The sequence below is a fragment of the Acinonyx jubatus genome, chromosome A2, assembly GCF_027475565.1.
Source record: "Acinonyx jubatus isolate Ajub_Pintada_27869175 chromosome A2, VMU_Ajub_asm_v1.0, whole genome shotgun sequence".
NCBI lineage: Eukaryota > Metazoa > Chordata > Mammalia > Carnivora > Felidae > Acinonyx > Acinonyx jubatus.
In genome coordinates this window covers 14,972,664-14,988,492 of record NC_069383.1, presented here as the reverse complement: position 1 = coordinate 14,988,492, position 15,829 = coordinate 14,972,664, and the positions used below count along the sequence as shown (strand labels likewise).

Here is a 15,829-nt window from a genome sequence, read left to right as displayed (position 1 = left end):
AATGTAAACAACCACTGAATGCTGGGACACTGGATAGTTCCTCCAGTTGTGTCTCAGGTCCTCATCTTGTAATATAAAGAAGTTGAACTGTAAAAAAAAATAATAATAATAAATAAAATGTAAGCAACCAGAAAAGTAGAAGGTAAAAGATAAAAACTAAATTCTCATTAACACATAGATATTTCAACATGTTAGTTTACTTCCCTCCTAAGTTTTTCAAAAGATTATATATATATAAATATATATATATATAAGTATATATATATGCCTCCCACTAAGACATGATAATTTGTACACTTTTATTGCGAATTGTGTTCGGTAATATTCTTAGTATTTGGAGTTGCTGGAATTCTGAATTCTTTGAATAACTGGAGGGAAACTATTTTGTCAGTTACAAAAGACAGCATAATTTAAAATTTTTTATTGGCCCAATATAGATTCAAAGTGATACTGGGCCTAGGGCTACTATTTTATGTTTTTTACTAATCTTGCGAATAAATTATAAGTTCCAGGCTGATGCATATAAATTTTTAATGAAAAAATTTTAGTTATTTCCTTCCCAAGTATCTAGGAAGTACCTAGGTCTCGTTTTAAAGAATTAGTATTTTACAAAAAAGGTGAAAATGCCAGGCTAAGCATTTTCTGCTAGCTCATTTAACCCTCACAACAATGCTGTATGTATTTATATCCACAAACATGAGATTACGAAATAAACTGCTGAAGGTTCCAGTTAGCAATTAGTCGACTAAGATTTTGAATCCAAGGTGATGGCAAGCTATGAACGCACAGGCTTTCTTTCCCGTTGGCAATGCTGCTGATACACTGAAAAGGCCTAATTCTTCAAATTTACCTCTTAAGCAGGAAAAAAAAGAAATTCTCTTAAAAAAAAAAAGATCACCTCCTTTCCTTTCTGAAGATACTGCTCAATTTTTATAGTTCCAAATTTAGACTAACAGCTTCCTGTTATAAATAATGATAATATGAATGGGTTAGATCATCTGTTTGCTAGTGTATTAAGTTCAGGTGTTATTTCATGAAGGGAAACTACCCAGACGTCAGTTCTCCAGGGCTCCTTTTATAGAAGGTCAAGGCAGCAGTGGGGAAAAGGCTGAGTGTACGAGATTCTGGGCGGGCCCCTGAAAGCGAGTTAATCGGTCAGTGAATAGTCGTTAGAAACACGCCTGCATTAACTATTAAGATTGCTAACCTCAGTAGAACCGATCCGCATGGTCTCCACTTACTTTCGACTCGGGGTAACCCTGTGGCACATTTGCTAATTTGAGTCCGGTTCGCCAGCACAGCGTGCTGCGCGACCCTAGCCCACTTGCAGAAAGGTGCGTGCAGTTTGGCGCCTCGGGCGGATCTAGCTCGAGGGTCGTTTGATAAGCACTCTCGCGAGATCTGGGGGAAAGGGGCGGGCAAAGCCCGCGTGCACGCGCCCGAAAGCCGTTAGGGCGGAACCTCTCCCGGGCGGGGCGGGTGGAGCAAATACAGTTGGACGCCAGTTGGTGGAGCCCCCGCGGGAAACAACTAAGCGCGAGGAGCGTGCGCGCTCACGTCCCGGCGACGGTGGCGGCGAGCGGCGTCAGAGCTTGAAGGGGGGGCTGACGGCTTCTGGCGGGTGGCGGTGCTGGAGGCGAGAGCTTGCTTAGCCCGTAACGCTTCTGTCCCAGGACCAGACGGAGAGTGAGGGAACGAGGGTTGCTTTCGGGGGCTGCTGCTTTCCACTTACGCATCGTCGTGAGGAGCGCAGCCCGGACTCTCCTACTACAAGCCCTCCAGCTCCCTTTCCACACGCCTCGAGGCGGCGGCGGCGGCAACTGAGACAGCGTCTCACCTTCCCCCACCCCTTCCCCTGTCCCCCCCGCCCGAAAGGGCCCGGTCTGCGCCCCACCCCCGCCCGCCCGCCCGCTTGCTACGCCGCCGCCATGTCGGCGCAGGCCCAGATGCGCGCGATGCTGGACCAGTTGATGGGCACCTCCCGGGACGGTAAGTGTCTGCCAGTGCCCTGGGGGTGGGGGAGGGGAAGGGAAAGCGAGGGGAAGGGGCTCCGCGGGCGTACCTGGGCTTGCGTGTGTGGCTGAGTAAGGGGCTCCCAGATTGGTAACACGAGGTCCCGGCTCCCGTCCCATCCAATCAGGGTTGGGCAGGCGGGCTTGGGGGGCGGTGACCGAGCGGATTGGCGGGAACTGCTGCCAATGGGGTCAGACGGGGCCTGGAGGCAGAAAGGAGAGTTTGAGATTCAATGTTGACTTGTCTGGGATGGGGGAGCCCACGTCTCTGTTGGCGTAGTGGGGCATCCCGTCTTGTGGCTGATGAGGTACCGGTGGACCGCTAAATCCTCCGCCCCTGAACTAATTCCTTCACCCAGAGCTTTGGGATCATCCCTCGCCGCCGCCCTCCCGAGCATCCAGAGACAACTGGCCGCCCCCTCCCCCCACCCCCCCCCCCCCCCCCGCCCCTTACCTGGGTCCGGAGGAAACCTTCACAGTGATTCCAGCCCCAGAAGTGCACTCTCGATCCCCACAGAAACAACCATTCTTATGGAAAAAATCTGACCCAAACCATGGTTTCTTGAAGTGGGTGTGTTTGGCCCCATTTTGTGAAAAGAAAAAATGTTATGGCCTGTTTTTTCCGAGAGACCTCCATCTTGTTAGAGAATTTAATAGAAGCTTTGTTCAGTAAATATTGACAAATCTTGCATGTGCCCCAAATAGAGCCATTTTGAAAATGTGGTGCCCAGTGAAATAGAATTGAGGGAAACAATCCTTTGAAGCACTTAGGTTAGAGTTTGTGTAGAAAATCACTAATTGCTGGATATCTTGTCATAAAGAATTTCTAATAAAAAGATGAAATGCTGTTGCTTTTTTGGTGATGATAATAACAGTGTATTCTCAAATTGAGCTCAAATCCATGCTGTTTGCGAGGAAAGATCTAGTTTAGTACTTTCTCTTATAACAGCAAAACACTTGCTCATTTTTATATGTTGCTTGTTTAGGTAGATTGTTTCTTAGCCATGAAAGAAATGCTTTTTTCTTGAAAAGTTATTTAAATTGCTTGACGTAAGAGAAAAGGCACACTTATATTTTTAACAGTTGCTCTTCTGATTTTCTTGAGTACTTTGCAGCAAAATATGTGAGTAGATTAAAAAATATGTACTGAATTCATATACTTTTCGCAATGCATATTAAGAGTGGCTTTTCAGTGTTCACATTTGAATTTTAATAGAAACCCACACTGGGAACTTGTCTTCATAGGACATATAAACAAATAGGTGGAGGTGGCAGACCTATTTGTGGTTGTGTAGAGAGGAGGGGAAGATTGGGAAGGAAATGAATTTTGTGTAGTAAACCCTTGAAAGTTAACATTAATTAAAAATGCCCCTGGAGAGACTGTTAACCTGTTCATTTTCCACTTTAGATAAGAATGGCTATTTTATAACTGCAGCATGTCTTGACATTGCTCCTTTTCCATAATGAAGACGGTATTGGGAAGAGACCTAATTCAGGATTTTAGTTGATAGAATAACTGATTTTTGGAATAGCAATTCGGAAATCATTTAAGATTTTACATGAAACTTTTAATCCTAGATGGATACCATTTTTGGTACCTTCTGCATGGATTGAATTTTCTAATTTTACTGGGAGGGTAGTTGGAGCAAAGTAACTGTTAATCAGTTGCCTGATAAATTTCCAAACTAGGTAGCCAATCTAGTATTGCAAAGCTACATAAAAAAATACCTTTCTTTCTATTCCTGTGTGTGTAGACAGCAGAAACATGGGTTTCTTAAAATCCATTCTGCTTTGTATACAAATTTACATTTTTATGTGTCTGTTACTGGATTTTTTTTGCCTCCAGACTAAGAGGATTTACCAGTGAACTCATGTAAACAAGTCCACGATATTATTTAGCTGAAATGACTGGATTTTCACTGCTGTGTTGGGCCAGAAGTAAGAAACCTACTACTTTCAAGGAAAAGAATTGAATGTTTTTTTAGATACCCAGATTAATTCTTTTATGTATACAAGATAAGAATCAGAACATTCTTTTCCTTCTTACTAGATAATGAATTTACATATTTCATCTTATGATTCAGGACCTTTAAATAATTAGGATTGTTCTTTTTTAGCATACAGTCAACTTCAAGTTATCCAGGGGTAGGGGGACATGGATACGTTTCTGAATAACACCATATAATTTGAAACCACATAATGGAAAGCTTTGTATTGGACAAAGGAACAGCTTACAGGGAATGCTGTTGGGTGTCTTTGGCACTAAGAGGTGGAAATGGGGATCCAAGAGGTGGGAGAGAGATGGAAAAGGTAGGTAGGGGAAGGTATTTAAGGCAGCTTTGTCTCTCTCTCTCTCTCTTTCTCTCTCTCTCTCTCTCTCTCTCTTTTTTTAAATCACCCCAGAGACTATAAGACCACTACAGTCTTCTGGGATAGTGGGACTCAAAGTTGCAATAATGCCCCTCAACCCCTAGTGTCCTGTCTCAGGGAATCTGAAGTGGCACAAGAGGCCTAGGGCACTGGGAAAACCTTTCCCTCTCACCTCCCCATCTCCTCCACCAATAAAAATATTTCTTCCTTCTTCCCCTCCCCCCAAATCAGTGTTTAATTCTTTTTAAAACTCCTTGGAGATGTAAATCTATTAAAAGTAGACCTTACTCTGAGTTACTTAAATCAGTTAATCATTTAGATTACCTAAACTTCATTGAAATTCTTAGAAATAGGAATTTTAGTGTCAGGGAAATGGAGAGGTAATTTTGGAACACTGGGCACTCCCAGGAAGGTCAGTCCTGGGTGAGTGGTGGAAGTGGGGGGCTTTGGACAACCAGAGGGCAGCATGATGGTGCTGGGAGGCTGGGCAGGGGGATGACCAGGAGGTGGGAGAGGAATGCATAAGGGTGGTGGGAGGGCCAAAGACAAACTTTGCCTTCTTTGCAATTTTGCCTAGGGCCCTGGTGGTGGCAACCGCCTGTGTGCCACTGAAAATCGTGCCGATGCCTGGCATACTGCATAAATGGAAGCAGGGTACCGCGTGAGTTGAAACATTGGTCACACTATATAAAGTTTGTATATGTGAATCAGTGTAACTCATACCCATGTAACTGGGGGTCTGACTGTATTTGGATTTTTCTGATAAGGCATCATGGGCTAAGGAAAAGAGCCCTGGGCTGAGACTCAGGAGACCTGGTTTCTAGCCCCAGCTGTACCTCTAATTATAACCTTGGGTAAGTCTCTTAACCTTTTTTGCCTCAAGTTAAATCAATAATTTGTTAAATGGGAAACCAAACAATTTCCTATGTTACACTCAGAAAGTTTTGAAAAATAATTATATTGTAAGCTTTTTAGAAGAGAGGAACCATAAGTAGATATAAATTAGTATATTATCTGAAGTTTGAGATACATTAAACTTTATAAATACTTTTCTGTTTCAGTTGTTAGCGTTAATAGAAGGGAGAGGGATAATTTATTTTCCCTGAATGTAGTCCATTTGAAAGTAGGGAGGAGTAGCAAAGGAAAATTCGAGCAGCAGTTTGAGAACTCTTTGTGACAGTTGGAGGAACTCTTGTGTCCTTTCACAGGCTGTAGTCATTTCTTCGGAGTTAGGTTAATTGCAGGGATGTCCCTTAGCTAAAGCCCTATTGCCAACACATACAATTTGGTTATACGTCTCTGCTCCCGACCCCAAAAAGGCCTGGCAAGGTGCAAGGGATAGGAATTAAACAAAATTGAGGATATGAATTTAGATTACATCCTAAGTTTGGAAACTAGGGAATTTACAGTAAGCAGGTTTGAGGACTCTGTACATTTTAATTACTTAACAACCTTTAAATAGAGATCATCTCTGAAAGGTTAAAACAGGCCAGGAATGGCATCACCCCTCTCCCCACCCCCACATCCCTTACCCCAAACAACTAGTAGACTAATAGATTATAGAATATGGGATAGAATTTTATAGCATCATTAGTTGCCCATTATGGCTAGGAAATGTTGAGGGCAAGTTAAAGCTCTCAGATAATTTTACCTGTTTTTCAGGGTAATCTTTCTAACCATACAATGATGTACTTCCTCAGTTAATAGAGTACATTTCATCATAATTTAATATTTCTGCTAATCAGTTATATTATACAATAGTTTTCTGGAATCTAAAATTAAAAGGATACTACTCATCCTAGGAGATAGCCAGGAAAATAGAGTTCAGAAAATAATTTACTTGTTCTTAATGTAAGTTTAATGGTACGTAAGTGTTGAACCTGTGGGACAGTATGACATTGCTGCCTTTCTGCGAAATGAATAATTGAATCCAAGATTGAAGTAGTGTTTTCTTCAGTGGATTTTCTTCATAAAATCATCTTTACTGTAATCTGTGTTCCTTGACTTGTCATCAACATTCAGAGCATTTTTTTTTATTTTTCTCATTAGCATAATGAACCATATTTATTTCTTGGTCAGTTGTAAGCCATTCTTCTATTCTACTTGGATTGTTCATTTTAAGTGAAGGAGGCATAGCCTTTGATGTACAAGCACACATTTTAAAAAATAATGGGGTGTATCTTACTCCAGAGCTTGTAAATTCTTTTAACGTAAAAATTTTAGCAAAAAACAAAGGCTAAACAGTAGTTAAACATAAGCCTAGTAAGAGTTTTAGTAAATATTTGACTTCCATCAGAGGTCCAGGCATATCAAAACATTGAAAGCTCTGCTAACATCCATATAGTAAATGTGTTGTAAACAAACTTTAACTCATTTTGCATTTTAAACTCTGAATATTTCTGTCTGCAAGACGGTCCAGAAAATAAGAATAGTATCATTTCATATAATCTTGTATTGTCCTTGGGTTGTCTGTAGCTGTTTAGCTGTCTTCAAGGAAGCCTATGCAAGAGAGCCTGTGCTCTCTTTTACTTAGGTAAATAAGTTGGAACCGAAGAAAAATCATTTTGTCTATCACTGCATAAGCTCTGTAAGCAGTAAGTAAATGATTTGGTTTGGATAAGATGTCCTACAAGGAGAAATGGTGAGCTGCATGTTCAAGATAGGTAGCAGGAACTCAAGGGCAAATTGAAGTCATGGATCATGGTCATTCAGTGAGTCAGATCGTGTTCATTACCAGGTGATTTCATACAGACCTTAAAGCTTGAAGTTGCTGAGTTCAGGCAAGTGGTGGGGTTACAAAGATAGATGGCTTTGAACCGAAGGTCACTAAGTGTAGGCAAAACTGTGATAAATGAGGCAGATGCTCCTCAAGAATGAAATTCTAGAAATGAAATAGGTTGAATCCTAAGAGCCTAGGGCTGTTATGTTAGTATAATCTATCAGAAAGTATAAGTGATTGTACTTGCCCACCTTAATCATTCTTAATAAGAAGTCGACTAAGAAGATGAAGAAAGTTGGAACATTTTGCTGGAGAAAGAATGAGGGAGTGAGAGAGGGTACATTTCTGATGGGACTCTTACAAATTCAGCACCTACAGAAAAGTCATTCTGTTCCTTTTGACTTAAATTCTCATACACTAGTAGCTGCTAGGGTAGAAATTGGAAGGCAAGGCCAAAATACATCAGTTAATCAATTTTTGTAAGGTTATTGAGGTAATAGAGAAAAGTAGTTTGTAAACACTGAATAAATGTCATATTTTGCTGTTTAACATGGGCTAGAGAAAGGAGTCTTCAGAATTTTTTTCTTAAAAAAACTCTCACTAGATATTGATCCATATGTTCTAATTTAGTTGTGAACCATGTGCAGTGATGTTTGACCTGTGTGATTCAACACGAAAAGAATTTAACAAGCTGCCTTTGCTGAGTGTTTTGTCATGTCTCCTGAATGCATGGTAAATTGTTTTGTTTTATCTTCTTGAGACCTCAGTTTTTTCTTTCAGAGTTAAACTTTCCAAAGTTTTGCCCTTCAGTTAGATAGGTTGGATAATTATTGGATAGTATCTTCATTATACTTAGTTGCTCACTGCTTCTTTATTCTGTCCTACTATTAGATTACACAGTAGACCATTTTCAGTTATATTTTAGGTCAGGATTGGCACTGTGGCCCACTTGGCTTTTTGTAAATAAAGTTTTATAGGAACACAGCCGTGCCTATTTGTGTACATACTGTCTATGGCCGTTTTGCCTTAAAACAGAGTTGAGTAGCAAGAGACATATGGCTGCAAGCTTAAAATGTTTGCTATCTGGCCCTGTAAGAAAAAGCTTATTGGTCACTATTCTAGATGAGTGATTCTCAAAGTGTGATCCTTAGACCAGCAACTTTAGTAATACCTGAGAACTTGTTAGAAATGCAGATTCTTGGGTCCACCCCAGATCAACTGACTCCAGAAATTCTGGGGATTGGGAGCAGTAATGTATGATTTAAGAAGCCTTCTACATGACCCTGATGCACATTAAAGTTTGAGAAACCCTGTTCTCTAGGTAAATGTTTCCTGAATATTAGTCACACTACCACATTGACTATTTTTTACTCTGTTTTCTGTTTTTTAATATTTTCTTTATTTCAACTCACTTTCTAAAATTTAATTTTAAAATGAAAATTTATGTCAGCAGAAAAATACAGTGAGAACAGCATGGTATTTCAAGAGGTAACTTAGACTCACAAAAAAAGAAAGATAACCTAGACTGTGTTGTCACTTTGTGCTAAACATTAGAACTTGTTAGGTGTTAAGCACTAGATGGACTTCGTGTACTTTTAAACTTAATCGTGATAAAGAATCACCACTAAATGAGTAGTGCTTAAAATGTTGGTGAAATCCTGTTGGTAAAATCATGCAACACCTAAAATCATCTTTTGTACAAATCTCATACTCTGGAATGAAAATTGTAGTTGTTCATATGAAAGAAAAAGCTGCTTGAACTGTATGTACCCAAGACCGGAAGTGGAAATAACTGACCAGAAGAAATATATACCTGTGAGATGGAGAGTTCTAGGAGTCCCTAGAGAGGTTCATCTAGACTTCTAGGGTGACATTACCTCATTTAGCTTTAATTCTCACCTCTCCAATAGTGTTTTGGTCTACAGTGACCAGTGGTTTTGCAGGATTTCACCAACCTGTGGGAATGTGAAAAGGTGCCTGGATGTGGGAAAAGTTGCTTATCAAAGATAACCCCTGGACTAGAAACTGGGGCGGGGTGGGGGGGAATGGCTGTGGTTTTACATTGTGGACAGGAGAACAGCGGGACATGCTTGTTAAGATAATAGTGGATTCATCTCAGGTTCTAGAAACCATGCGTTCGTATTTTGAGAAATTCCCATGTTATTTAATTTGCCTCTTAGTGTTTAGAGGGATACTTCCCCTAGGCATGGTGTTCTGTATACTTATTGGCTGATGTGCTTTAGGGTATAATAATTGTTGATAAGAATAGAATTTTTCTTTCCTGAATATCTCCCAAGTTGCTGAGTTGATTTAGCTATTCCTTTCCTTAGAGATTATGGACATATTTGTTTTCTTATCTTTTGTCTCTGCAGTAAAGAGTGATACAAGACTAACCTTAGAGGGACTGAAAGTCTAGTAGGGAATGAAGATTTACTCATGAGCAGTTACGTTTAATTTTAAGTGATGAGTTCTGTGATGCTGATTATAGGGGCCTAATTTTGCAAATACTGTTTAAAAATACAAAAGACTCTCAAACACCTATAGGAGTAAACAGATGTTATTTTGTATGTTTTCTTCAAATTAAAAAAAAAAACCAAAGCATTACAAATGAAGTTCCTTCTCTTCACTTCAGAGTCACAGTCCTTTCCCCAGAGGCAATCCTTGTGAATTTAGCGTGTATCCAATGTGACACAGTATTTCTCCTGTGTCGTTTCAGTAGTTAGAAGGCTCAGTCTCCTTCATGGTAATCTCTGTTTTTCATTTTAACTTCCTTTATCATTGAGATGTCTGTCACTTCTGTCCTTTGATATTCTCATTTCTTTTCCTTTTTTATTTCTTCATTATTTTTTGATTTGGGGAGGCTCCTACTTAGCTTTCATAGCTATAGCCAACCAGTGAGAACTTGTCTTTTTGGTAAATTAGCCAATCACTTTTTCTTTGGTTCTTTTCAGCTATTTCTTCATAGCCAGAGATAGCTTTCGTTACTTCTAATTTTGTGTATAGAAAGTTGTGGATGATAGAAAGCACCAGATACCCAGAGTACAAGTGTTACTGTATCAGAATTGCAGCTCTGCAAGTAAGTATCAAAATACAAAATTTAGCAGGCTGCAACCTTTTAATGACTAATTTTCCTTTATGACATGTATCATAATAACAAATTGTGTATAATCTAGAACTTAATTTTTAGGTAACAATTTATTAATAAGGCTTTTCTGAAGTGTTTCTTAAGTCTAAAAGGAGAAATCTATTGACAGATTTCGTGAAGTATGTATTCCACCACTACCCCAGCCAGTGGCCAAGACTCTGCTTGTGTAATGAGAGAAGATATAGTTGTGGCAAGGGGTGGAATAGAGCCTTTGGAATGTAGCTACTTTAGTATTTCTGTTCTCACATTTCCATCACCATTCTGTTAGCTCTTAAATATCATGCAAGCCTTTTCACCTAATACAAAGGTTATTTCCCTGTCTCATTCTTTATAATTTGTTACAGGGATTTTTATAGACAAGTAGGCTGGTAGATTTAAAAAGTTGTTTTAGCATTATTGATCTTTGATCATACTTGGTAAGAACGAACTTGTTCTAGAAATTTATTCTACAATGGGCATTGCATTTTTTAAATGTTGGGGTTGTCTTGGGGCTTCTGGTGGGGGTAACTACCTATTTGTAATTATAAACCTATAGGATCATATGCAAAGATTAGGAGGGATAGCCTTTCTGTACCATCTAGTACCCTTACTTTTGCATTTTCCGGGGTAAAGGAAATTTTCTCCTATTCACTCAGTATGATTTTATAAGTTCTGTTAGATAGAAGTGACTTGATACTACATTTGGGAGGGAGAATACCATAATTGGTTTTTCCCACTGCCACCTTCGGCTGAGTACATTTTCTTTCCTTATGTAGTAAATATATTCTTGAAAAGTTTGACGTGTATCAAGTCACATGAACTGTTTTCAAAGCATCTGTAATCATAATATGCTAAGACATGGTAGTGAGTCCTTTTATAAAACAAATTCTATACTTTGAAGTATGTAAACATGCGGTGAATTAAACTGAGTGTATTTATTAACAATTACATGGAGTAATAGATTTTTTAAAAGAATAATTACAAAAGAGTTCTTACAGATGAGTTTTAAGGCTGAATTCTAAAGGAACAGCAAAGGTAGGTGGGAGAAGTTAGTAGTTGATGAGAAACTTCAAGGAGGATGTAAAAGTAAATCGGTTCTTCAGTGTAGTAGGCACTATGCAGCAGTAATCACTGCTTTTTACCTCTGAACACAAGGGTTTACTGAGGCCGGGCAAGTTTCTCCCTGCCCTAGACTAGAAATTGGCTATGGGTCTTTATATAGTTTCCTTGTTACTATATGGACTCAGTAGCTAATACGAGAAATGGTGGTAAGAAGGTGAAGCATTTCTCTGTGTTTCATGATTTGAGGGCACAGGGAAATGAGAAGCTTTAAGCGTTTGGTTAGATGCCTGTCTTTCTTGCTCTGCTTTCCTCTCACTGAAGGGGTATGCATTTTATTTCAGGGGGAATGTGCCTACTCTGTCCTAAGCCATTGGTGACACTTGGCCCATAATAAGTGTACCTGCGGGGAGGGCTTTTCTTTTTCTGGCCCCATTTATAAGTCAGGGGTTACTTCCATTTGCTTTGTGTGCTGTTGAGTTGTATTCTCTCTGGTTTCCCTAAGCTAAGCTCTAAGCTAATTCTGTACAAAAGAAATATTAATTAGTTGTTTTAATAAGTTGCTTGCCATTAATGCCTGATAATATGCAGTAAAATAAGGATTCTGCATACCATTATATATGTCAAATATTACAGACTTTAAGGTTCTTTTAATTACAATACTAAACTCAGTTCACTTTTGCTTAGCCTTCACAGTTGTTGATCACATAGCATGGTCATCCACTCACAGCTTAAAAAAATACAGGGAGCATCGGAGAGAATGGGTAAAGTAAAATTTTGATGTTTTTAAAATAGCACCTAAATCTATGAAAGTTTATTTGATTTATTGTTTGTATGGGAGGGAGAGGGTGGGTGGTACTGGAGGGAGGGTGGGGGTGGGCATTGGTAAAATAGCATGCACCATGTAAAATAATGTCAGATACGATATAGGCTGGTTTTCATTGTTACTAGTACAATTTAGGTCTTCAGTCTGTTTCAGAAAAGGTAGGACCATAAAATAGTGGTGTTGGCATTTTGCAGTGGGCTTATTTTTCCCTCCCAACAGATTGGAGGGGATTTTGAGAATAGCAATATTTGAGTACAGTTTGGACAGGAGCCGCCTTTTTAGAGCGGCCTGTTGGCATTCCCCAAGTGAAACTGCTTCACTGCCATGTTAGGCCCTGTTAACTTGCTGAAAAACTTTTGAGAGGAATATTAGGCATTCCAGTTTTTATTGTACCCCTGCAATCAGGTATTCCCAAATACAAATTACAATTTGTGAAGCTCATGAAGGGGTTGAATCAAAGAGAGAGGTAAAATAAGTTGTTACTCTGAAGTTAGTTGCTTGGTAGGAAATATTGACAGAAATTTTGATGCTTGCATTCAGATGAAAGGCACTTTGCCCAGCAGAGTTCTCAGTCAAGTTTCTTATTCTACAAACTTGGCATTGTAGGTATGTACAAAGCCTAATTAATGTAGAGGTTATAGGGCAGAGCAACCTCCATACTTTTATGGTTAGGACATTGTGTTGCTATTAAATCACTTGATCTAATCTCTGCCCCATAATTTTTAAACTTTTTTTTTTTTACTTTGTTTATATACTAAAAATCTGGATTGAAGAAAAAAATGAAAAAAATTAAGAAATCAGGTATTACCCACACAATATTCTGACCCCAACTTTGCTCTTCCCTTACATTGAAGTCATTTGCCAAAGTAAAATAAGACTTGCCGTGTTTACCATTTCCTAAGCCTTTCTGCCTCTATAAACTTTGTCAAAGATAATACTCCAGTTTGGAATGTTCTTCTTCTTTCCTGTGGTTTAAGTCCTATCTTTTCTTTAAAATTGGGCTTCTACTTTTTGCATGAAGCCTTTTTTCTAACCTCTCCATCCTTGGTGGCCATTCTATAGCGTCTTAGAAGTATTGAAGTACTACTGTTAGTGAAACCCATTTGGCACTCGGGTCATGCTACCTTTATTACTTGTTAAATGTCCTCTTTCTCTCTCAGAATCATGGACTCCTTGAGGGTAGAGAGCTTCTAATTATATGCCTATTTGTAGCCCCATTGACTAGCCCAGAGGAGATACTTTCACTAATAGGTTTGATTCTGTGATTTGGATCCAATGTTAGTGTAAGAAGGTAATTGTTTTTGCATAACTCAGGTAATTTTTATATGAATATAGGCCCAGAAGACCCAAAGATAAAGTATATTGAATTCATAAAGTAATTCTTTGTATTCAAAGATTTGATTCATAATTGTTTTTTATTAATTGTAGTCTCCCTCCCCCTACCAACACCCCCCCCCCCCCCCCCCCCATGGGCACTGTTTTACCTAGTTTCTTTTGAAAAACATGGTTTGGGCCAGATACCTTGACAGAAACCAAAATTACCAGTATTTTTATTTTAAAAATTCTTTGTTGATTTAGCCAAATTATACTTCCATGGTATATGCCCAAATAAATTAATGAAATACTGCTTGGTAGTGTAAACAAATTATTTTAAAATGTTAACCTTAAGACTCTTAAGTAAAGCTTTAAAAATACAAATAAACAGATACTTAGTTGCTAGTTCCTCAGGATATTTCTGTATCTTAAATTATTAGGGGTTTTATTATTTCATTGTCTTAAAGGTTTCTGTAATGCATAGGCTGATATTTGATAGCTGTATTTATTGTGTTTGCAGTTATCAAATGTTTTTAGAGCAAGCATTTTGAGGCACTAAGAAGTTACTTTAAAACACTTTTTGGCATTTATAGAAGTAGATTCTTTTTGTAAAAACTCATCAGAGATAGTCTTTGCTAAATTCCTATTTGGAATTGTTTATATTTCACCTGATAGCTGTGTCTTCAGGGCACATATATCTTAATATTAGATTTAATGTTGTGATTTCTGAAGCAAAAACAGTCGCCCTACTTCACAAATGTTTGATTAGTAAGATTCCTAAGAACCTTGATTTTATCCTAAAGCCTGGTTTATAATAATCTTGAGCCATTAGTTTGACATAGCATTGAAACAGTACTCTTGTTACATACTAAAAAGCTTTGATATTGTAGCAGGGAGAGTCCTAGATATGAAAGGGTTTTTTTTTTTCCTACTTAAAACCTACATGATCTTTAAGTTTCTTAATATAATTTGGGAGGAGATTTTAAATAAGACAGTTTTTCTTACATGCCAGTAAGCAAAAAATGTCTAGTATATAGCCTTGCCTTTCTGGTGCGAGCTTAACTTATTCTAATGTGAACTTAGGCCCTCCCCAAAGTCTAAAATGAGGTAAAATTTTTTAAAAAGCATTTTTTAAAAACCCCAGTTGGCCCACAGAGCATTTCCTAGAGTTCCAGCATTGGACTTTTTCCTGTGGTCAATCATATTCTTTTGTAGGGTTACACTTGTTAAGTCAATATTTTGAAAAATAAAACACCCTGATTTTGTTCACTTTTGTTTTCATATACAAGAATCTTTACAGTCAACATGTACTTCTAGATGCTGTATTGAAATTGCTGGCAGAGTCTATTCTATACAAACTGAACAATCTGGCCCCTTGTTTTATTTGTAAAGGTTCAATGTATCTATGCCTGCCTACTTCAATCTGCAAGGGAGTGTCAGAAAGGCCCCGCATTCGCCGAGCCGTGAGTTATCACTAACTTTTCAGATGTGTTAATGAATGTGGAACAAAAGCAGTTGTGTTTAAAAGGAAAAAAGGACCATCAAAATAACCTTTATTATAGTAGCAGGCGTGAACACTAAATGATTTATTCCAAATTGTGGTGTCAAAAATAACCTACTTTAACTAGAGACTAGCCTCTAGAAAACCTATTGTTGAACTGCTCTGAAGCTATCATTTTAGCTATAAATTATTTTTCTTAAATATAATATACCCTGATTGCAAATTAGAGTGTTAAGTCTTTTTAACGGAGTTAAAACAATTTGAACAAAATCTTACCCCACCTGAAAATGACATATTTAGTTGACTGCATTAAGCTCTTCAAATAAGACCATGTGAAAGGGGTAAAGGCTTAACCTTTTTGTTGCTCACATGTAAAAAACAAATTAAATAATTGGATCACTTCCTAGATGAGTTTTTGGAGTGCCCCAGGCATCACATGAAGTACAGAGGTTTTTATAATCTCTTTTGGTACCAACAGTTCTCGCTTCAGTAATTCATCAGTAGGTTTTCATTCATCAATGATGGTATCAATTTAAGGCTAAAATAAAACACATTTCTTAGGGTTGATCATTCTACATAGAGGAAACATCCTTAAGAGATTTCCCCCCCAAAGAGATTCTAAGCAAAAAAATTGTAACTAACATCTATATTTTGTTATTAGAGCTAGTTACCTTTATTTTTCTTAGACTCTTTAAAATTTGAGTTAGATAGGCCTATTTGATTAGCAGGTTGGATGCTTCTGTTGCTTAGGAGGTATATTGTGTTATATGAAGACAATAAATTTAAATGTACCCAGTTTGGCCATATATAGCACAGACCACCTAAAACGTGAAGGTATGGTACCTTTGGAGGCATTAAAGTTAACGTTTCATTTAGGCAATGTGCCTTTGTTTGACTGGTGTGT

General features: G+C 38.3%; 1 protein-coding gene across 6 annotated transcripts in view; it reads left to right on the top strand.

Moving 5' to 3' along the window:
- Window positions 1-1,482: 1,482 nt before the first annotated feature.
- Window positions 1,483-15,829, top strand: part of LUC7L2 (LUC7 like 2, pre-mRNA splicing factor) — a 57,262-nt gene continuing 42,915 nt past the window's right edge. Inside the window, exons 1-3 of one of the 6 annotated variants that reach the window (XM_027075578.2) lie at window positions 1,483-1,989; window positions 4,960-5,043; window positions 14,817-14,887. In XM_027075578.2, the coding sequence (XP_026931379.1) occupies window positions 5,006-5,043; window positions 14,817-14,887 (109 nt within the window). In that variant the 5' untranslated portion in view covers window positions 1,483-1,989; window positions 4,960-5,005. Of the gene's footprint in view, window positions 1,990-4,959; window positions 5,044-11,971; window positions 12,049-14,816; window positions 14,888-15,829 lie in introns of those variants that run through there. The other 5 variants (XM_027075580.2, XM_027075581.2, XM_027075579.2 and 2 more) reach the window with 5 other exon arrangements.